The 22,821-nt window shown below is 40.4% G+C and overlaps 3 protein-coding genes across 3 annotated transcripts; 1 reads left to right on the top strand and 2 right to left on the bottom strand.

Moving 5' to 3' along the window:
* Positions 1 to 181: 181 nt before the first annotated feature.
* On the bottom strand, positions 182 to 10,627 carry dgke (diacylglycerol kinase, epsilon). Its single transcript, XM_044346460.1, has 11 exons — positions 9,429 to 10,627; positions 8,848 to 9,007; positions 8,612 to 8,731; positions 8,339 to 8,482; positions 8,050 to 8,207; positions 7,897 to 7,945; positions 7,588 to 7,701; positions 7,358 to 7,429; positions 5,861 to 5,988; positions 5,502 to 5,613; positions 182 to 4,019 (listed from the first exon to the last, which is right to left on the bottom strand). Exons 1-11 carry the CDS (start codon positions 9,878 to 9,880, stop codon positions 3,795 to 3,797), a joined length of 1,734 nt encoding a protein of 577 aa, XP_044202395.1. The 5' UTR covers positions 9,881 to 10,627; the 3' UTR covers positions 182 to 3,794.
* A 1,698-nt stretch (positions 10,628 to 12,325) lies between these two features.
* c3h17orf67 (chromosome 3 C17orf67 homolog) lies at positions 12,326 to 16,478 on the top strand. The gene is made up of 4 exons (XM_044346464.1): positions 12,326 to 12,474; positions 13,757 to 13,857; positions 15,360 to 15,511; positions 16,247 to 16,478. The coding sequence occupies exons 1-3, from the start codon at positions 12,420 to 12,422 to the stop codon at positions 15,474 to 15,476; spliced, it is 273 nt and encodes a 90-aa protein (XP_044202399.1). The 5' UTR covers positions 12,326 to 12,419; the 3' UTR covers positions 15,477 to 15,511; positions 16,247 to 16,478.
* Positions 16,479 to 17,791: 1,313 nt separating this feature from the next.
* cbx8b (chromobox homolog 8b) lies at positions 17,792 to 21,412 on the bottom strand. The gene is made up of 5 exons (XM_044346590.1): positions 21,173 to 21,412; positions 21,014 to 21,057; positions 20,730 to 20,795; positions 20,534 to 20,600; positions 17,792 to 19,430 (listed from the first exon to the last, which is right to left on the bottom strand). Exons 1-5 carry the CDS (start codon positions 21,341 to 21,343, stop codon positions 18,567 to 18,569), a joined length of 1,212 nt encoding a protein of 403 aa, XP_044202525.1. The 5' UTR covers positions 21,344 to 21,412; the 3' UTR covers positions 17,792 to 18,566.
* Positions 21,413 to 22,821: the final 1,409 nt, after the last annotated feature.

Here is a 22,821-nt window from a genome sequence, read left to right as displayed (position 1 = left end):
AATTTAGCTGATAAATCCTCAAAAAATTAGCTTCACCAAATTGGTATTCATAGGGTTTGTGTTGTGAGGTGTTTCTGTTTGTGAAATGATTACTTTTTCCCATGCTGTAATCAGCATCCAAATATTGATGTTATGTTGAGAGTGATCTTACATAATTGTGTTCATCTCTACTTTTTACTGTAACATTTCACGTTATTGCATAAGCTCTTAATATTTGTCTTGTGTTGTTGTTGTGGGTCATTGTGTTGACTGCTGTTATGTTGTTTATCTAGTCATGATCTGATCCTCAACTGAAATCAAATTCTTTGTTCTTCACATTGAATGTTTTCCAAAGATCTGAGTTTTTCTTTAATTCGATGGTTTGATGGTCTTTTTCTTGTTGGTGAATCGGTTTTGTGTAAAAACTTGAAATCCAACCACCAAATGTTCAGTTCTCTTGCAACTCAATGTTTGTTTAGTTGTAAATGATCACCACATCCCAATGTCATGATGTCAGTGTTATGGCTTTATTATATCCCACATGGGCATAGCCACTGTGATCTTTGACCAGGCATCACAGCAGCAGTTTTTCCCTCAGATTCTTGAATTATTTATAATATAACTTAATTAAAACACAGAGACATGCAGTTTATATATGAAAATATTTATGGGAATGTCTTCAAATTCAAAAGATCACTTCATTACATTCAGTTCAATCAAAATCAGCTTTTGACACCTGTAGTAGCAAATTCGCTAGACCCTCTTTACTACCATTTTTGTAAACAGCTATGTGTTACATGATTGTGACCAATAAAAACTCATTTTCTTCCAGACAATGTTTCTTTGTAGTCTCATTTCTATTTAGCATAGGTCAAGAAAGGGTTTCCTCTTATATGATAGTCAAAATGAAATAAATTGTTTTCTACACATTCTTATTAGTCTTTAGGGTTCCCTTGTTTTTTATGTGTACACATATTTGACAGCAAAAAAGGTAAGCATTTGCAAATGTGTATTAATTAATAAAGCATTTTGGTACAAACAACACAGTGTAATGTGAGCATCAACTGCATTTTGAATGCTAGAGCCCAGTGCTAATTATTTGATGTCAGTCAAGGATAGCACATAGGTTATATACAGTATCTTACACAGCATCACCCAGTTTGCCTTGCTAAATTGAGTTTATATAAATACTGTTTTACATGTGCCTAGATATAACAATAATAGACTGACAGCAGTGGATTGGTAGCATTCAAAACAACCAGTAACATCACAGTCATTCCTCCACCCCCACAATAAAACAGGCAAGTCTTTAGCCACACTAGCAACCCTGTGAGGTCATCATGCCAGGAAACAAATTTGTTTCATGATTTAATAATGAAGAGACCACTTTGCTGTTGTTAAAGCCTTACCACTACTTGGGCAAAACATTTTAAGGGTGGTGCCAGAAAACAGGCCATGTTGTTGTACAATTGGCGTTGTCTGGGACATATTGCACTCAGCTGGGCTTGGCTCCACATTGTCAACTTTTATCACGTCAAAACTGCATAAGTCACAATAATATACATTTGATGAATTATGGCCTCATAAAGTTGCTATGCTGAATATGTTAGCAAACAAAAGCATATTTACACATCCAGCACAGTCACAGTCACCTTGCGAGGCAGCTGGATTTTATTTCAAAAAAATATATTTTATCTGTATTTTGCAGACCACAGCTGAATTTAGGACCAACTCTGATTTGTGCTGAAAGCTAGCATGTTAGCATCATGCTGTCATGCATACAGTTGGCACATCTTGTGCTGTATCCCGCCAAGCACTGAAGTGTTTGACAACCACAATTTTTACCTATTGGTGGTGCTAAATAAATACTCGGAGGATCAACAGAATCATTAAGATTCATTCTCGGGGGACCATGAATAACTGTACCAAATTGCATCACAATCCATTCAACATTTGTCGAGATACTGAACTCTAAAACAGTGTGTTGAACTAGAGCCATGCTGCTGATGTGGCTAAAAACCTGCCAATAAACCCAGTTACGTTACAAATAAATTCAGTGTAACAACACACACAACTCTGGTAAACATGGATGATAAGGTAAAAGGTCAAATAGGTGCCCTTGAGCATGAAGACATTCACCGAACAAATGGGGTAATGAAACCATTAGCCTTGGTTACCTGCCAAGGGGGTGTATATTGCAAAAGCATAGGCATTACGCGGCTATTAACTGATCCCTGTTCAGCTTTTCTATTCTACAGACTTTTCTGTTATGGCTGTGAGCAACAGGCAACCATTCTGCAACAAACAGGATCACCTAAAATGGCAAAATTAATTCTCCCTACAGGTAGGCTATTTTACAGAAAGAACCAAAAATGACCTCTTGCACACATTATGTAGAGTACAGGAAAGACTAATCAATAAAACCACCTGACAACTACACAGAAAGTACATGCAAGTTACTCTGATGGTATTAATATTAAACTGTAGAGGTTTAAGTACAAGACCAACTCTTCTTTACCCATCTATGAAAAATACTGTCTTGAGTCCGCCACCTTGTGGTGAGTATTGAGGAGTGCATGAACAAGGACAGATTGGTAAAACACAAATGACAAGATGCAAGAGGACTGCTTGAATAACATAAAATAGCTACAGTACATGGGACAGTATAATCTCACCAGCAGTTATCACTATCAACATTACCACTTCCTATGCAGTGTAAGGTATTTATCAGCTTAAGTGCCAAAACAGTGCAACATAAAAAATGTAAAGAGGAGGTGTGTAAAGAAGACGAAAAAAAGGGTTAACATGAAGGCAAAATGGATCATCCAAACAAGTTACTTGGCCATACTTTCAAAACCTCAAGTCAGACTGTTTCCTGTAGCTCTTACAGGAAAGTTAAATATAGTTTCATATATTATTGTACAAACCAGCAGTTTGGCAAGCTACTTGAGACAGTGCATCATGATGTAAACAAACATCAACGTCCAGTGATTAAGAACACATTGCAGTTGTAACAGAGTAGAGGTTCAGAGACTTTTTGCCCTACACACACACATTTCAAAGCCTTATCTTAGGTGACAAATGCAGGAGACACTAAAAAAACTATCAACATTGTGATGAAGGACCTGAAAGGGGAATTAATATATCCTGTTTCACCCACCATCCACTGTAGTCCTATTCTGATTTTGTTCTTTGTGGAATAAAAAAAAAAAATCACTTACAGGAAATAAAGCTTTCATGTACCTTCAGGCAAACCTCCATATGACAGTAGTATTCCCTCCTGTGATACAACTTCATGGCCTGCTGTTGATTTAGACATGGCTTTGAGGGGGTTTGATCAGCAACTTGGTCATCCTATTAAAATGGCTCACTGATACCTACAGGCCTGCACTGGGCATTTGTTTGTAAAATACATTATAATCAATACAGTATAGTCGACTATATATATCTATGGCACAAGGGATCAGTGCAAATAAACAGCAATCTTTCGCCAAAACATTCATCTCCTCCTTTCTGAGTTGCCTGAGCTCTGGCTTACAATATATATGGAGGAGTGTGAAGATAAAGGACCGAACTAACCTTTCTAACTCCTGTGAGCTCTCTGAAAAAGACAGGAAGTGATTACACAGGAAAATTATAACATCTCTTCTCATCAACATGATCTGAGAATTAAGTGTGTTCAAAGATCTTAGAGGATGACGACTAAGCGCCCAATAATATGAGCCATTACGATGATAGATTAATAGAAGCTGGGCCAAAGAAAGGGCATAAACTAAGGTGAGAGGAGCTTCAGATCACATGATGTTTGGGGTGGGTCATGCGCGAGCGGATGCTGGCCCTGGGGGCCTGGGTGAATCGTGAGGGGTGGGGCTCTCTGTCTCAGAGGCGCTGGATTCGTCGTCGTCGTCGTCATCCGTCTGCTCGGCGCTGTGGTACAGCATGAAGGCCTGGGTCTTATGGGTGATGGTGATGGTGCAGGGGCCCTGAGCCCACGGCTCTCCGTCCACCTGCATGGGCATCTTGGAGCTCTTAAGAACCAGCTGGAGAGGGCGGCATCGTCAGTAATGGTGATTTGAGTGATAACCTCTACATCTAGCTCAGTAATGTTTCTGTACTATATTTTGCACAGCTGGGCGCAATTTGGTCACCATGGCAATGACTACAATACAGGCTGCTGCTATGCTAAACCTATCCCCTCTGGTTAATATTTCCAGTTGGGACAGGAGGACATGTCCTCACTTTATCCCTCTGCCCCAACCGTTTTACAGTTTGAGTAACTCACTGTAATCTCTCTGAACTTCTTATTTTTCAGTTGCCATGAGCCAGATGAGAAAAGCTCTGACTTGATAAAAATAAAGGTACTCTCATCTAAGCTACCTTCAACTGTTGCTCACAGCAAAGCAAGAAACTTAATCTTGCTTAGTCTTTTTGCTGCTGTGGATTTCACCTGTCAGGTTACAGACTGTGCTGACCTTTTGATTGGTGGAGCGCCACCCAAATTCTTATGGAAAAAGTATTTATGTTTAGATTAATATATTATAATATTCTCCTAAAGATACACATTCAACATAAATCAAAGCCAATGAAGTAAAAGTGCTCTTGATTATTTTTTGGTTCACGACACAAGTATATTATCTATCATTGTCAGGTCTCTGCTAATAATCTAAAAAGATCATTTTCAGTAGGGTAAGGCCATTAGTGATACAGAAATGAACACAGCATTCCTAATTCTTTTGACTACCATTATTACGGAAGGCTTGAAGAAGTGTGTTATTTGCTAAGTTGATGAAAATGCTTACCAATGCAAGAAATAGTATTCACAAAGTCCCCCCTTTTTGTGTTAGCCCTTGACTTTGTGTTCCCCTATTCATGACATCAAACATACACCCTGGGTTGGCAGCAGTGGTTTTGAGAATCATTATATGCAAATAGCCATGTAAGCTATTCAAATACCAGTAAAACTAGTTCCTCCATCTTGTTGTTCTTCTTGTGGTTGTCACGGTCACACTCACATACCCATACAGATGCACAATAATGGCATCCATCCTCTCTTTTTCCTTGCCACTGATGTGGTGTTAACAGTGAAAATAATGGAGGTGGCAGCAGTAACCGTTCCATTTTAAAGCACTTGTAAGTCTCTGAAAGGCTAAATTTATTTGTTTTTTCATTTTGACCTAGAAATACACAGTACATCATCAGTAGCTGATTTTCACATGTTTTTGAGAGTGTTTATGTATGGACTTTTTTTGCTGGAGGCTTAACATGAAAGAGGGAGCAAAGAAAAGAACAGAGTGAGGTGGAGTGAAAATAAGCAAAGAAAATGAGCACATGCAGGAGTCGAGTAACGCGTACTTAATCAGATTAGTTAAAATTAGATTCTCAAGTGCTGTGATGAGGCAAATGGTAGTGAAAAATAAGTTGACTCCCTCATTGTCTTCCTCTACATCTACTCATTGAGGTAAACAGGAAGTGCTGTGTAGGGACTGTGTGAGTGCGTGTGCACGTGTGTGACTTGGCCTCACCCTGACAGTGTGGGCCTGTCCCAGTCGTACAGGGTTGGCCAGCTTGACCTGGATCTGAGCACAGTGGAAGGAGCCGAAGACACCCACCACCTCCAGCAGACCATCATCCAACCTGCAAAGAGAGACAGGAAACAACACTGCTGCTCAGGATTGGTTCCCATAGTAACCAGGTGCACTTCATATAAACACTTCAGTAAGAATAGCAGAGCATAATAACTGGACATGAATTCTGCTTACTCATGATGGGCATCTGACATTTTTTTATTTTCAGTAAAATAATTATCAAAAAAATAACTGATGAATTGATGGTGACAATGGTAATTAGCTCTAACTGTCCCAAATAACCGTGCTGGTCTTACCGTGTGGGGGGGCAGGGTTCATCTCCCATACCCTCCCAGAGTCTGCAGCCTCCGCCCCAGTAGCCAATGTTACAAACTATGATGCCCTCCAGACTGGGCAGTGCCACCCTCTCCCCATCTAGCTCCAGCTGTGGTAGACACACACACACACACACACACACACAGTATTGATCATTGTCAACGTTCTAAAATCAGTTTCAATCTTCCCTATCCAGCCCTGGCACTTCTCTCTCACAGGCAAATGGTATTTGTTGAATTTCAACTTGGTTAATGTTAGATATGACTGGACACTCTGACCAACAAAACAATATTATTTTCTGATCTGTCCAACATGTCTGTAAGCAACACAACAGGAAAAATAAGGTCAAGTGTAAACTTGTCTAGAGCGTAAAGCCCAACCAATTCTGGATTTTATATTATGATATTTGAGAGTTAAAAAGTTCTGATAACAATGTGTCATCCAACATTCATTTTTAACACCAACACACAACAAAGACAAGCAATTTTTATAAGGATCCCTTATATTTTGTTATTGAAGAGTGACTGAAGTATGTACAGAGCAGAATATTTTACAGGACACTAAATTTTAAAGATATACAGTACTTCACTATAAACAGCACAAATATTAAAAAGGTGAGATAAGAAAAATAAGGCTCAAATATATAAAAAGAGCCACTAAAAAATAGAACTATAATCAATTCTGCTGAACTATAATACTTATAAATGAGGTACTGTGTGGTGAAGGCACACATGTTTTATAAACATGTAGTGAATTTTTGATAGTGAAAATAACCTGTCATCAATGGCAGGTCATGTCATTTTTGTGTATTGTGGAAATACACTTATTTGCATTTCTGCAGAGAAATAGAAGAGAAGATTGATACCAATCTCATGCTTTTGTGATAAATATGGAGCTAAAGCTAGGAGACGATTAGCCTAGCTTAGCATAAAGCCTGATAGCAGGGGAAAACAGCTAGCCTGGCTCAAAAACATTCAACAAACACCCCCAAAGCTCACTGATTAGCGTGTTCTATCTTGTCTGTTAAATTCATATAGAAATGTAAGTAAGACAGGTTTTATGGAGGTGCATTTTTGAACTTTAGCAAAAGCCAGACTAGCTGTTCCCTCTTGCTTCTGGTCTTTATACTAACACTTACCATTACCGTCCACTATAAAACATAGCTACAAATAACTAATGATAACAAATTCCAAACACCTCTAGGATGAGGGTTTGTCAATGAATACCCACTTTTAGAAACTCAATGTAAAATCCAAAATAATGACAACAGCAGAATAGTAAAAAATTTCCAATGACTACAAAAAGTAGTCATTGGAAATTTCATTCATAAGCAGACCCAGACAAGTCAGTCATTTTCATCCAAAAATATCACACATACAGTAAAAACATTGGCTGATACTGTCTGATACCCTTTGTGAACTGCAGACATGAAAGCAGAATAAACATGAAACTTCATTACATGAACAAGGCTACTGTACCTCAATCCTCTTATCCAGATCCTTACATTCCTGTACTAAACAATCTTTGGTGCCATACAGGAAATATACAGCCTGGGGAAAGAGAAAAGTAGGTATCAATACAAAGCACCTTGTTGTCCTGATGTTCCTGACTATGAACCAACATGCAATACCTGTGCGTTAATATGAAAATTCAAGTACAAAGTAAACCTGATTTGTGTATTCAAATGAAGCCTTTCAAACTCTCCGACCTTGTTGATGATGCGGCTGGAGAAGAAGGAGGGCGTTTTCTCGCGATGTGTGTGAAAGTTGAGCGCCATCAGAGCATCGGGCCCCACAGAAAAGTAGTTGTTCATGGACAGAACCTGAGGAGGACATGCAGTATATGCATTATTTAAACTGCTAAGTGTGTCAATGGGTCAGTTTCCTAACAATGTCACTGACAAACTGCACAGCAAATCCCAAAACACAAAGCCTGAGCAATAGCACAACAACATATTTGTAGGTAAAGATATGGACGCATAATCATAAAAGAAATTCAACAGAAACATCAAACTCACCTTTGGTTTACGAAAGTAGAGGCCTTTTGAAGCTACCTGCACTTTCCATCTGAAAATGATAATGTGGCAATAAGCAGAAACATACAAAACGCAAACAGGGCTGTAGCTAGGATTTCAGAAATACAGAGAACTTGAATCCACAAAAAAACCCACCTGTCCATTTTGACCACCTCCGCATCGAGGATGTTGCGGAGAACCTGTTCCACAGGGATCTCTCCAGCATACCCAGCACCCCAGCCCAAAGTGTTGGAAAGGTCATTTCCTGTGCCCAGGGGCAGGATGGTCACCCTTGGGATAAACTGGTCTTGGCCCTGAAACAGTAAAGTACAGGAGCAGCAGGTCTCTTGTTATCTTAGCACAGAGAAATTGAAGGTGGAGACAAAGAATTCAACATTGCAATGCATCAAAGAAAAAAAAACATCCCATCTCATTCTCATCTCACCTTCAGCTTCATAGTGTCGATGGCATCCAGCACCCAACCCACTGTGCCATCACCCCCACACACAAGCACCCGGACGCTACCAGGGGGAAGGAGGGTGCACAGCTGGAGGGCTTTGGAGGGAGCCAGCTCCGACAAGTCAAACACCTGGAGGAGAGACGAGAAGAAAGAAATTACAATCTTGAGTCATCACCGGGCTTTGACAGCTGGATGACAACTAAAGGGAGACCGGAAGGATGCTTTAGTCAAACTGACACGAACAAAGATAAGACTGACCTGCACAGGGTTGAGCAGGGTGCGAAACTCTCCCAGCAGAGCCTCCCCCATGTTGTTACCGCTACGTGTGTTAGCCAGGACCAACACTGGAGTCCAGCCACTGCCGCAAGAAGACGCCAGCTGCAGAAACACAAGAACACAATTCCAACATAAAGCTCTGTGACACCACATAAAGCCTGCTGTACCAACACAGATACTATCTGTGGCCCCAAACAACCCAGTCATAACTTGGCCACCTTGCTGTACTCGTCAGGGTGTCTCCTGCGGAGCTTGTTGACGCAGTAGAGGTAGTGAGGAGGGATGATGAGGCTGTGGAACTCGCCCAGGTCACAATGGTCTGAATCTGCCAGGCTGTCCATGCAGTCGTCATGGACTGTGGTCTGACACCACACACACCTAGAAGTTAAAGACACACACACACACACACACACACACACACAGATTAGAAAAAGAACATACAGAAAGGGAATTCAGACTCCTCGCTGCTAAAGGGGGATTAATATGAGATTATGCTAGACTGTGCCGTGCAGTTCCACAGAGCAACAGCAGTACTCCATTAGAGCAAATTAAAGACGGATTAAAATGAAAGGTCGTTGAACTCCATTATGTTAAGTTAACCCTGGTCGGTTGGACTGTACTGCAGTACAGGGAGTTGTAGATATTCTTAATGTGTAGACAACCACCTACCTTCCATATCCTAATGTGATTTAGTGGCTGCAACAAGAACAAAATCGGTCCTTTACGCACAAACGCAGCTACAGGTCTACAAGTGAGTCTACTACATATGTGGATGCGCTTGTCCCACTGTCAACGTTACCTGAAGTCGCAGAGCTTCGGCTGCGTCCCACACTGCTGTTTGCACATTGCACAGTAGCTGGCGAGGGGGACATTTCCCCGGACCCAGCGGTGCTCCATGGCTCCATCAGGCCGGGAAGGGGCCATAATCTCCTTGCACGGCAGGCTCCGGTCGGCCCGGCGAAGGCACTGCTCGTCGGCGCACACGCCGCAGCAGTCGCAGAAAGCCCCTTGCAGGATATGCTGGGAACACACACAGCAGTAGGTGGGCTTGTTGAACAGGTCTGTGTAGTGCCAGCCGTGCTTGCTCTTGCGAAAGAAGTCCTTCATGTGCGTTTTCCGCTTGGAGCGCTGCGCGCTGCACCACAGCGTGATGATGACCGGGACGATCACGGCCAGAGAGGTCCAGAACAGGAGCGTCCACTCCTCCCGGGAGCCGCAGTCGTCCTGCACCTCGTCCCCCTCCTTGTACATCGCTGCTGGTCGGTAGTGGGAGCGGTGGATGATGCTAACGAGTGCAGAGAGCTATGTCAACAACACGGACTGCAGGCAGGACGCAGGCCACGTTTTCCCTGCGACACTCATGTTCACATACACCAACAGGATGCTGAAACTAATCCAAGTTTAAATCATCTCCATGTATAACTAACTAAACGATGTGACGTTGGTCCTACGAGCTACCTCGCTAACGTAGCTTCAGCAAAGAGTGTTCAACAGTCAAGATGGTCATCTGACAAACAGGAAAAAACGCACATGCGTCGTGCATATCCCACATCATACAACAGTTACGGTTTAATATCACTACGGACATTTAAAACATATTACGTAGGGCAAAATATTCCACCTGCCAGCCTTTAAGAAAACTATAGAGAAAATGCTTATAACAACTGTTATAATATTGATACGTATAAAACCGGAACAGGCAGACAACAAGAGAACATATGACTCAAATATAGCAAATTATAGCTATTAAAACCAAGATAACGCATCTTATTCAAGTGTCAGTAGGTAGCTACAAGTGCAAAGGGTGTCCACATCATGAGGGTTGAGATAATTATCTAGTTAAAAATAATTGTAATACTTTGGTGAGATTGATGTAGTCTGCAACAAAATAACATCATCAAAGGCACTTAGATACCTTCTTAAATTATCTTTATTTAGTGTTTAGATGAAGACTATCATGAAGCCCATAGATGAAGTCTTCTAGCACCCTGGTGAAAGCTCATGTAGCTGCAATACCTAGAATACTGTGGTAGCAACTGTAGTGTAACAAAACTAAAGGCCCTGCCCTCCCATTTAGTGGCATCTACCATCTTAGTTTCAGGTGATTATACACTAATTAAAACATACTTATGAATATTATATACCATTTCTGCCAGGTCCTTTCTGCTAGATGCCACTAAATTCTACACTCTGCACCTTTAATGGTGAGGAACAGACCTCACACAATTTCTATCATAACTCCACCGAACTTCAACCTGAGCATACGTCTAGAAGTGAAAACACCTGTGTGGAAACGAACAAGGAAGTAAATTCGAATAATATCTCATTCGGCTGTCATCTCTGAATCTGAGCTCCTGATGTGCAGGCAGCAGCTCCACAGCACGCATGCGCTCTGCACTGCATCATGAGCCCATAGCGTGTTAGATAATCACATTGAGGGAACAAAAGCTTCCTATTTCTATGTCTTAGGAATGAATCAAAGCTACACCATCAGTGTAATATAACTGCGCACGGTGGCTACCGCAGACATGGGTCATGAAAAAGGAGCTCAAGAAGAGGAAACGGAAAGAATGACGCACAATGACGTTTTCCCTCGAACGTCACTGGCAGTGCCCCACTTCATCTCTACAATAAATTAATAACAGAAAAGCTAATTAGCTTAATATCTTGGCAGGTAGGCGATTAAAGAAAACAAAGACCTAAACTCTGCAATCATAATACATGTTTTAATTTTTAAAAATGAGATAAAAGCTTTACGATCCCTGTCCGGAAATGTGGTCTTTGTAACAGCAGAGCAGTGATGTTAAGAAGAAAACAACAATAATCATATTGAGAATAACAAAAAAAAAAACTAACTGAAAACGGAGATAAATTATTATAATTGACGCAATTCAAAACTTTAATTGCGGTTTGACTAATGAGATATTTTCTTACTGAGGTTATTTAACCTTCTGGAGGCACCAAGCAGACGTTTGATTTCCCTACCAAGAGTTTCTTAGTATTGCACTCCCATCAACTTGGGGGACTTGTCAACGACAGATTTTTTTTTTTAAGAATGGTCAAAATTGGTCTGAGACATCCTAATTTTTGATACTTTGCGTGGGGTCAAACTCTAAAAACACTGGATCCTACACTTCCCATAATGCTTAATTACCCTCACTGACAGGTGAACGCCCACATCTTTTAAATTCCATTTTCCCAGTTTGTGAAGCAGCCCTCTTTATTAAATTTTCTCAGAAAAAAAATTAAACCACATGGTGAGTACTAATGGTGAGTGATCTCTGTTTTAAACTGATATGTGTAAAATCAAGTTCGTATCATGTGTTTATTTTGTTGTGTTTTGTGTCTAAATTGTGATTAGTGCTGATAAAATCAGACTATTTCACAAAAACTTGATTTACTGAAATAGTTTTAACAGCCTCAAAAGCAGCCTTCATCTCTACATGACTGTGTGTGTGCACTGCCATCTAGTGGCCAGCCTCAAACCTGCCTCACAAGTCAACAAACCTCATACATCATATTATAGGTGCTGTTAATTGTTTATCCTCAATAATTCTCTCATCTTTGGAGGTGTAATATTAATCTATATGAATTATATTTGTGTGTAAGTTAATGTCTCAGCACTATCAGTCATTTATTTTTTATTATTTTATCAGTAACATGAGCAGGTATGTGATGTGGTTTGTGGGTGACGTGCAGGAGGGGGAGGAGAATTTCCCCCTTCATCCCCTCTGGACTCTGGTCTGGACCTCAGAGCAGAGAAGGCTCAAACAGAAAAAAGGTGAAGAAGATGAAGAAGCTGGTGGTGTTTTTGCTCTGCCTGGTCCTGCTGACCATCCACACAGGTAGGAACCTTTAGAGAATTTTACCTGAGGAGAAAAAGCTGCCTGTCTCTGCACACAGGCTGATATTTGAATCAAAAGAAAGCTTTTTTGTCTTTTTTAAAGACAATGAAGGACAGTGAATGATGCATATCATGGAGATAATTGGATGGTGTCATTTAGATTGTTTTTTGTGTATTTGTTTGTTTGTTTTTTGCAGGAATTTGGTACAACTTTCCTTTATTGTGTGACTTTATTTAGATGAGGAAGGAATGTTGTTTCACATCTATTTTTATGTTAATTGCATTTTACTTTTTCCTTTTACCTCATTATTACATTTTGCAGGAACTGCATCTACATGTATAATTAGTTTAATTTCAGCATGCATACTTGCTTAAAACCAGCACAAACTAAAACATAACAAATCATCAGGGTTAAGTCAGTCTGTCTTATGGATTGATTGAGTGTTTTGCCACGTTGCTGTGAGAGTCCAGGCAGCAGCAGCAGCAGCAGCAACTCTGGCCTTGTGTTGACAGAGCTGGGTTCATTTTCACAGCAGCTCCCTCTGGCAGAGAGTAACAGAGAGCCAGCCTGGCTGCCTGCTGGGGTCACGTGCTGCACGGGTCGGACTCCCTGGGGAGCGAGGAGGATGAATGGGCACTTTGTTACCTTCCACCACCTCTCAAAACAGGCCTGAGTTAGAGCGAGGGAGACAGAGCCCTCGCTCTGCAGAGGCTAGTGTGTGTTTGTGTGTGTGTGTGTGTGTGTGTGTGTGTGTGTGTGTGTGTGTGTGTGTGTGTGTTGGAGAGCAGGAGTGCAGTTCCCTTGGGGCTGGCGTTGAGGAGTAAACAGCCTCACATGGACTAGCTAAACAGATCAGGCCAGCCACAGCTCACCAGCAGCAGATAGTGGTGAGAGGTTCATTCATGGGTCTGAACACAGCGTTAAGTGAGAGGAATGTGATCCTGATTAGCCAATACCCAGCCACCAAGCAAACAGCTGTTATGTTCATAGCAAAAACAAAATAACTCTGGCAGAGGTTAAACTCAGAGCAGACAGTCCCGAGTCTCTTGTGAAGAGCGAGTAAAAATAAAGGAAATTGCTAACACACACTCACATCACCAATAAACCTGTCACAGTCTCTCACCTCTTTTATGGTTTTAAAGCAGGTCTCACAGAGCAACTTCATTCCTTCTTTATTTAATCTTTCCCAGCACCAGCAGAAGAATTGGATGTGTATCACAAGACATTTGAGTAAATATTTTATCTCTGTCCAGGCAAACTCTTATCTTTGTCACTCCCTCAGATGCCAACCCTATCATCAAGGAGAGCTTTGCTAAGCAGCTGCTTCGCAGCAAGAGGCAGGAGCGACCAGCGAAGCCCGGCTACCCCGATGAGCCAATGAGGGTAAGGTTCATTCAGAGCAAAGAGCACAGATAAATACAGTACAAGGTGGAGACTGACCAGATACTATTGACCATGCTGAGCTAGGTAACACTTTAGTTTAACCCTCCCTGAGCATTTGTAAGCAGTACATAAATATTTAATAAATGCTTCTAACACTAAAATGTAGCTGTAAAAAATAATGCACATTTGAAAGTGTTTATTAATGTCTCATATGAAGCATCCATAGCAGTTAATGATTGTTAGATATAACTGTAATCAAATAAAATCATATATAATTACACACATTCAGAAATCCTTACAGTGTTATAAAGCATTTGTTACAGATGTACAAATCATTCTCAGGTGAGTTTAAACCTGCCTACAAATGTTTTCCAAACACATATGATTATATATGATTATAACTTTGTTACATGTTTGCAAGCACCTCTTATGTACACTTCAATGAGGAGTTACAGTTGTTTTGAAATACCATTAATAATTTTAAAATGTCTTTATATCTGTTTACACTAGAAAGTGTGTGTAAATAATAGCAATATGATATATATAATATAATTATGTATATATATAATTATAAACAATTATTAATAGTTTATACACTGCTAATAAATGCTAACTACTGTAGGGGGGTTTAAATAAAGTGTCACTATTTTTTTTTTAGTGTTTTTTAAGTTTGTGTAAAATATTTATATATAATTTTATCATTTTTATTATTCATAAATTAGCTTTTTTCTAACTTGGATGGTAACTTTTACAAAATGTAAAATTAAAATCAACATGACAAAACAAAAATCAGAAAGACAAATAAATAAACTACCAATTATAAATAAATAAATAAATACAAATAAATGCCAAAAGCTCAATCTTCAATCTTGTACAACTAGAAAAGTTCTCGAGAGATATTACTTGACATGATTTATCATTTAAATTCTACTTTGAAATTAATTAGAAGTAAATACCAAATGGGAGAGAATTTTAGTTAAGCACAATTTCTTCTTTTACACACCGTAAGAGCACATTTACAGTAAATTATGTCATTCTGGACATCACCTCCTAATTAACAATCTAATCTAGCAGAATCAAATATATGTGTTTGTCTGTTTCTCTGAATTTGTTTCTTTGATAATTATTCTGGTCTGAGGAAAATCTAACTGAAGCTGCAGCACATAAAAACATGACTATATTACTGTCTATGTCTTTGGATTGTACCGCTCTTGAATTATTCCACTCATCACTGTACAAGTCCAAGCATGTTTCCCTCTTTTTAGCTCTACTCATATCTGTAAATGTATTTTGATCATGCTGCCATGCTGTCTGTGAAACTGAAAGCAGGGCGATAAACAGTTCTGAGTCAGTGGAGTTTCACTCTGACTGGGTTATTCCCCTGTTCAACATTTGGTTTTGTTTGTGCAAATGTGGGTAGCAAACTAAATCCACATTCATCAGCCTCCATGTGTTCTCTCTTTTAATGTACTTTCATCCACCAATGCACATTTCTCCCCCAGGAGCATCTGCTCCACATGCAGGCTCTGGATCAGAGGGCCCAGGAGACCAACCTGGAGCACTGGCTGAACCCTCACTGCTACCCACGCTGTGACAGGAACTATGGATACCCTGTCTGATGATGATGATGATGATGGTGATGATGATTACAAAGGTCACCACAAGTCTAAACTTACACTTCAAACCTCAAATACACACTGTACATGATTGCAACACTGTACAGCTACACAGCAACATAATCAGCAGTGTTAATTTAAATCAGATTTCATTAGCAACACATGCAGGGTGCAAGAAAATTGGAATGACAGATTTCATATAAATTCAGAGCTGATGTTCTTTTAAATTTCAAAATACACAAGCAAGTCGTGCTTCAAGGCCTGAGAGGAGTCATTACATTAATCTGCAGCTGTCTCTCTTTATTCCCTGCTAACTTGTTAACTTTTGTACACTGAATTACTTGTTTCTGTAATTTCTGTAATGTTTTTTTTATCTCTTCCTGTTTTTTGTGATTATATCTGACGTTTTTGGCACAACAGGAAACCTCAAACAACCTGTAAAACAGTTTCCGAGTCAGGCTCATATTATGTAATATTTTTGACATTGTCATTTATCTTGTGTAAATAATTTAACACTTAACCTGGTGCTACCAGCTCTGTTAACACACAAAAACGAAAAATATGAGGCTGTATGGTGACAGCTTCTCATTTAAATCTAAAACTGACCTCGATTATTAGGTTGAGGAATATGACTCAGTCACATTTTACTGTCTGGATAATGACCAATAATTCAGTCTGTTTCCATCACCTTTGATGCTGAAATGTTCCAACATGTGTAATATATGTTGCAGGATTCACAGTTTGAATTGCTCTTTATCTTCTTGTCTCCACAGGAGAGGACCAGAGACTGACAACATGGATGGTTATTAAAAGATCTCTTTCTCTTGGAATATAATGATCATGTGATGTCTGTGGAGTAAATGGTCATGCATATATAATCCTACAGCTGTGTAGTTTACCATTATCAATAGTTTCCACATGTATTTTTCAAATTGTGTATCATGTATCATAGAGAGTGAAGTGTGTTAATGATGAATACAGTCTCAAATAAATTCAAATGCATGATCTTTGTAGCAATAGTTGTGTTATTATTATTATTATTATTATCATTATTATTATTATCATTATTATTATTATTGTTATTATTATTATCATTATTATTATTATTACAGTATTTTATGTTTATCTTTTTTGTCGTTGCTGCAAAGAGGAGTAGAGGTGCAGACAACATTCAGTCCACTGGTGTATTTCACTCAAGGACACATGCTTTTAGTCAGTGACGGAGGGGATTTTACCGCCTCAAATTTGAAACCTGCATTTGCATAGGCTACAGATTGGTGACGTTGAGGGTTTAGTAAATCCCTTGACAATCAGCTAAAAGACCTTAAAACTGTATAAATCTACGTTTAGTAACACCTTTCAAAGAGCTGCCTTTCAGGAGGGAGCGGGATCTGTTATTAAATCAAAAGAGTCCGAAATCAGTTAACATTGTATTTCGATTACGTCATTTAAAAAAAAAAACAAAAAACTTTTGCACTAAGAAGAGGTGCTTGTTTAGGGGTTAATAGGTTGTCCTGTCAAATGGCTCGGCTTTGAAGCTTGTTAGGTAACCCTGAAGTCTTGGATAAATGGAGCAGTAATGTGCCTGCAAAAGGCGGTAAATCTAGGCCTATAGAAAAATATAAAATAGCATGAAAAATTCAACTTTGAAATGGCGCTTAGATGGTTGTGCAATGATAGAACTAGATAAATACAGCAGCTGGGGCCTGTATGAAGGAGGAGCCGCATTTTCCCCGCCAGGCAGCACCCACATGTGAAATATATTCAAATGACTGAATTTAAATGCGTCTATAAAAAGCAGACCTACATGCACGACGAAAAGGTCTACTCTAAATGTAAAATTCACACCAAATGTGTGGGTTTATGAACTGCTGAACCCGCACGAAAAGCCATGTTATCGCTCAGCAAACCGAAGGGAAATCAGTGAGGGCCTGCTGCAGGTTTGAATTGGCTAAATTAGGTTATTTCGTCCAAGCCTGAGGCCTCTAACTCCCACCGTAGTTATACACAACTCTTCATTTAGCATGGAACTCGGCCTATTTAAAACCATTATATGAGTAGCTTTTTTTCCAGAGATTTCCAAAATACCTAAAGCAGAAATTGAGACCATTAGAATATTATTATTCGAAATAATAAAATGTTTCCAATGTTTTAGACCGTTCTCTAAAGGCCTCATATCGTTACAGGTTTGTATAAAATACATAACCTCATTTCTCGGTGTTGGTGTTGCCTTCAAAGGTTATTTAAAACGGGTCAAGGCCGACGGTTCTGTAATAAACACTGACAATAAAACGATTAGACAGTTAAACACAACAAAATGAGAAAATTCAAAAGGTTTATTGAAAAGCGTCTAAAAAGCGATTTGACACCAACTGTAATTATCTTGTTACATCAAAGCTTCGTTCTCTATGAAAATGTAAAATATACTATGTTAATGGAAAAATGCTGTTATGCACAACTTGGGAAAACTGGTAACATGTTCGACATGAATTTATTAATTCAGCTTACATTTAGAAATGTTATGACATTACAAAGTCAGCATGGCATGCTGTAAACCAGAACACACTCGGTCTTTGAACACAACACGAACGGATTCTTTCTTAATACTTTTCAATTCAAAGTGCTTGAGTACATTTTTAAATAACATTGTATTTTCAGTCTAATTGGTTCAAATTATAGAGAAATATTCAATCCACGGATTGATTTAATAGTCTCGCCTCACCTCTCCGTTTACTAGCATGAGCTCAGGCTGGAAGATATGAGAGTGAAAAAAATACATTCTACTTTGTTACACTTTTTTTACTTTTCAAAATAGTAAAATTCAACAAGCTCTGTACAGAAAGTAGCCAGCTGCTGCAAAGGAAACATGCAACTCACTCATGTAACCAATGCAAGGTGTGAAATGGACTTCATTTGATTTGGTCAATACATTAAATAGATGTCCAGCTTTATAATATATACACATATGCACATAATGTAATTTTCCTTTATACATTACATACAAAAAACTGCTTTGCTTAATCACACCAAGTCCTATAAACGTCAGAATGATTCTGATACAGGTCAGAGAAAACGAAGCGTGGCATCAAGAAATCATCTTTTGTCTTTGAAGAAGCCTTTAGAAGTGCTGCTCTCCTTGATGGTGACAGTCAGGAAGTTGGTGGTCACGTCTGTCACCAGGACCTTTTCCACATTGCACAGAGAGGGCCTCCACGTCACTTCATCCAAGTCGTCGACAAGCCGGGTCGGGGATGGCCTGTCCAAGAAGTAAGGCTTTTCCATCTGTGGAAGCTGTGCAGGGCGACTCAGGCTCTGGCTCATTTTGGACTGGTGCTTGAAGTGTGCAGGTGCCAAGTAGCTGGAGCCATCCTTAGTCCTGTGTGTGTCCATGTCTGTTCTGTGTGGATACAGGCTGCAGTCTGAGTACAGCTGCTTGTAGGAGCTTCCCCCGGACATTCCCCGGTTGTGTGTATGGTGGTGGTGGTGATGATGGTGGTGGTGTTTATGGCTGTGACTGTAGTTCTCTGGATGTCTGTGGGCAACTTTGACCAGCCTCATGTCTTCACCCCCCTGGAGCTTGACCAGTTTGTGAGGGCTGTGGCTCACCTGCTCCTCTGCTCTCCTCTTGTGGGGCTCGGAGACAGCAGGGCCGCAGCTGCTGTCTTTGAAGCGGGGCTTAGGCTTTGGGCCTCTTTTTTTGGGTATATGGATGAGCCCTTCGGGACCGGTTTGCTGAAGGCCAAGCTGCTGGTGCTCACGGGCCAGTTCTGGTGGTCTGACACGTACACTTTCTCCACGGTTAACCGTGCTGGGTGGGAAGATGGTGGGAACAACAGCTCTCAGGCCCTCTCTGGCCCTGGGAGTGATAACCGGTTCTGGGGTTGGGTAGGTGATGTGCATCCCTCGGACTGCCTCGCTCCTGAACTCATAAGACTTGGCTTTAACTTTAGCCTGAGCCTATAAGAAAATGATGAAAATAGGAAGGAAATTATTATTAGAAATTACACAAACAAATTGATATTACTCAATTCCCCTTTTTGTATTTCTTAGTCAGCTTAATAGGATTTTTTCACATCATGACATTTGACCTGTGATAGCAGGGAAAGCACAGGTGTTTCAAGTGTCCCCAGTAAACCCTGACAGTGAGCCAGCATGCAAGAGCGGGACCCTGAAACCAAAGCAGCTAAATGGAACTTCGCCATCATTCATTCATTAATTTTCACCTGTACTTTTCCTACTGTGACATGTCAAAATGTCTGCTGTGAAAAAGGCCTTTTGATTGTTTCAATTACTGTCCATGCCTGACACTGGAGACTGCTGTTACACTCTAGAAATGTAACATTTAAAAATGGTGAAGAATTAGTGGCATGGGACTGTAATTATATACAATTAGGTTGATAACTGCAACAGTAAGCAGTTCCTGTCTGGACAGAGTATCTACTAGTGAAATTCCACTACCCATTTTTTTAACAGCAGCTGTCAACGGAGATTCTGGTATTTAGTTCAAAATAAACTGTCGGTCATTAAGCAATTTTCACGGTTCGCCGTCCTGAAAAGCTGAAACCTCTTGCTGACTGTATCGGGCTATGATGCTTTACTCAACCCACTTCATTCACAATCACATACGATAACACATATTTGCATTAGATTTCCTGACCTTTACAAAGACGGATATATTAATTAATGCTAAAAGAAGAAACACAAGCAATTATCCTCGACGGAATCTTAATTATTAACTGCTTGATTGTTATTCCAAACGGATACCAGCCTTTTAGTGAGTCAACAGTTCCCCATCAGCTAATACACACCCATTACCAGATGCGCTGTTTTCAACATGCATAATTAGCATCATTAAGGAGCCCTGCGCGTTTAAACTAAATGAGGCCGAAATGAATTTGCAGGTGCTTTAAGTGAACTGTGCAGCAGTTCAGAAACCGATAGAGGACACACACGACACATAAAACGTTGTATGAGGATTTGACGTGATTATACTGCTGCATTATTCGTTGTGAGCATGCAATATATAAAAAAAACACACCAAACAATGCTGCTGAACTTACCTTGAGCAGAAACGTCTTGGGCTTTGGCCCTCTCTTCTTGGGCCCATAGAGCTCCCTTTCACGCTCCCTGTGAAACATACAGTCAGACACCCATTTTGAGTGTCACGGGAGCAAAGTGCACCGAGGACACCAGATATTTATTGGACATGTTAACACCCACTGGCTCTGCCCATAAAGGCCAGCCCAGACATCCTACCTCTGCTCAAAAGCGGCAAACAGGCGGGAGTCCAAAATATTCTCCTCTGGTTCCCAAGTGCTGTATCTGCGAAATAAAACATGAAGTTACATCGAGGAAGCGATGTGCACGGCCACAGCCAGCTAAAAGTCAGCCTGCGAGCTGAAGTCCCCACCGTACTGTGTACCTCAGCTTTAATCTGACTGTCTGTCGCTAGCTTTGGCGAGCTAACGACAGACAGTACAGACACCACGGCGGCCGGCGGGTTGAAAACATGCGACAGACACAAATGTAACAGGACTTACTTGGGAGACCAGCCCTTCCATTTCACAAGGTATTCAATCCGACCCTGCATGCCGTCAGAAACAAACACAAATGACTTCGTTAGCCTTGCAGGGCAACAGTAGTGTTGAGAGTACGGTGTTGGTGCATTATATTCAACACGGGCGCGTTACATCTCTCACCTTCCTTATCCTCCGTTTGATGATAGACTCGGCAGCGAACACCCTCTCCCCGACGGCGGACAGCTCCATGTTTACTGCGGTGCTACCTACCGTTAGCTCAGCGGACGCTAACGTTAGCAGAGCAGATCTTTTTTTTCCAGTCCCAGCCACTCTGAATTCCCGACAGACCATAATACTCCCGAGCAGAATGGACGTCAGCGCAATTTTTTACAGCGTTGCTAAGGAAACCGCAGTCGGTGGAACCTCTAGCGGAACGCCCATTGGTTCAGCCGTTGCTACGTGCTCGGGTTGCTAAGTGAGGGGAGGAGCATGAGCCTGTGTGTGAATTCTTTCAGGGAGGGGGGGCGGGAAATGGAGGCTCGTTTTTCCCCGCGCGGTGAGTGAATCATTCCGCGCAAGTTATGATGTTCAAAAACGCACGTGGTGTCAAAAGTGGTCTAGTTATGTATGTGCGCGCGACTGTGTCGTCAAGTAAAGAGAGAAACCAGGAATAAATAAATAAAAGACAAAAACACACCCCTCATTTTCGTTCAGTCTATCCAGTAACATTTGTATCTGCACAGACAGTGAACCCGCCCGGCTGAGGGTGTTTATATCAGACCATAAGCTGTACAGTCTGTGTGATCTCCTCACAGATGTTTCTCCTGCCCGCATTTATTCCGCTTGTCCTTGCTTTGTCATTGTTGTTGTTTTTATTAGATTAGATTAGATTAACTTTGTTATTATGCCAGAGGGAAATTGGTTTGCAGTGTGTGCACAAAACTTGACATACACAATAAAAGAAAAATACACACTAAGAAGAAAGAAAGCAATCCAAAACATAGTCCGCACATGGCACACATGCTTCATAAAATACATAAAAACACAGCACCGTCCAGCAGTGCTCATGGAGAAACAAAGATTCACTATTAGAGAAAACAGTCTATCATTATTATTGGTGTTATTCGTGCCTTTTACTACTGATGTCATTTTTTTTCTCTACTGTTGTTCCTTTTACTGTAATTTGTATAGCACTTTGGTAAACCCCGGTGGTTTTTAAATGTGGTAATAAATAAATTTGATTTGTCCTTGCTTTGACAGGCCAAGAGGAGGAATCCACTTCTTGGCAGGAAAAATTATAGCCAGGCTGTTTATATTCATATGATTTCATCTAAACAGGTTAACTTGGTTAACTTTGACGGTAAATCATGAATCTAATCTGTTGGCAATGCGCAAGCCCATGAGTGCGTGTTGTTTAATATGATCCGCACAGAAGATTCGTTTTTTCACATTATCTGTCATACTGGTCGACTGAGAGTCAATTTGAAAACAATCTTTAGTCGGTTGAAATGACAGTCAGTCCGTCAGATTTCTGTCACTGACCACATGCGAGACATTTAGGGATTTTGATATATAAAATGTTGAGATAACGGAGCTGTGTTCACTGCCTGCAATGTGGCAAGAGAAGATGATGAAGAAGACATTTGACGACAGTCAGGAAAGATTTTCAGATTTTTCTGCATTATGACACAAGTCTGACTGATCTGATCAATAAAACATATGAGGAAAAGTTGTGGTCTGCTTCTGTGATTTCTACTATTAACATCTTTTATGTTGATATATATATTTTTTCTGGTAATGACATTAGTCAACCAAAATAATGCGGAAAT

This window comes from Thunnus albacares, chromosome 3 (assembly GCF_914725855.1).
Source record: "Thunnus albacares chromosome 3, fThuAlb1.1, whole genome shotgun sequence".
Taxonomy (NCBI): Eukaryota; Metazoa; Chordata; class Actinopteri; order Scombriformes; family Scombridae; genus Thunnus; species Thunnus albacares.
The sequence above is the reverse complement of the archived record's forward strand: the minus strand, read 5'-3'. Positions and strand labels throughout refer to the sequence as shown.

Coding starts and splice junctions, on each gene's coding strand:
- cbx8b (XM_044346590.1), bottom strand. CDS start 21,343: ATGGTCTGTCGGGAATTCAGAGTGGCTGGGACTGGAAAAAAAAGATCT. Junction 20,601..20,729: donor TTTGCCGCTTTTGAGCAGAG/GTAGGATGTCTG, acceptor TATGTTTCACAG/GGAGCGTGAAAGGGAGCTCT. Junction 19,431..20,533: donor CCAAGACGTTTCTGCTCAAG/GTAAGTTCAGCA, acceptor ATTTTCTTATAG/GCTCAGGCTAAAGTTAAAGC.
- c3h17orf67 (XM_044346464.1), top strand. CDS start 12,420: ATGAAGAAGCTGGTGGTGTTTTTGCTCTGCCTGGTCCTGCTGACCATC. Junction 12,475..13,756: donor CCTGCTGACCATCCACACAG/GTAGGAACCTTT, acceptor TCACTCCCTCAG/ATGCCAACCCTATCATCAAG. Junction 13,858..15,359: donor ACCCCGATGAGCCAATGAGG/GTAAGGTTCATT, acceptor TTTCTCCCCCAG/GAGCATCTGCTCCACATGCA.
- dgke (XM_044346460.1), bottom strand. CDS start 9,880: ATGTACAAGGAGGGGGACGAGGTGCAGGACGACTGCGGCTCCCGGGAG. Junction 9,008..9,428: donor CCGAAGCTCTGCGACTTCAG/GTAACGTTGACA, acceptor TTTAACTTCTAG/GTGTGTGTGGTGTCAGACCA. Junction 8,208..8,338: donor TCGACACTATGAAGCTGAAG/GTGAGATGAGAA, acceptor TTACTGTTTCAG/GGCCAAGACCAGTTTATCCC.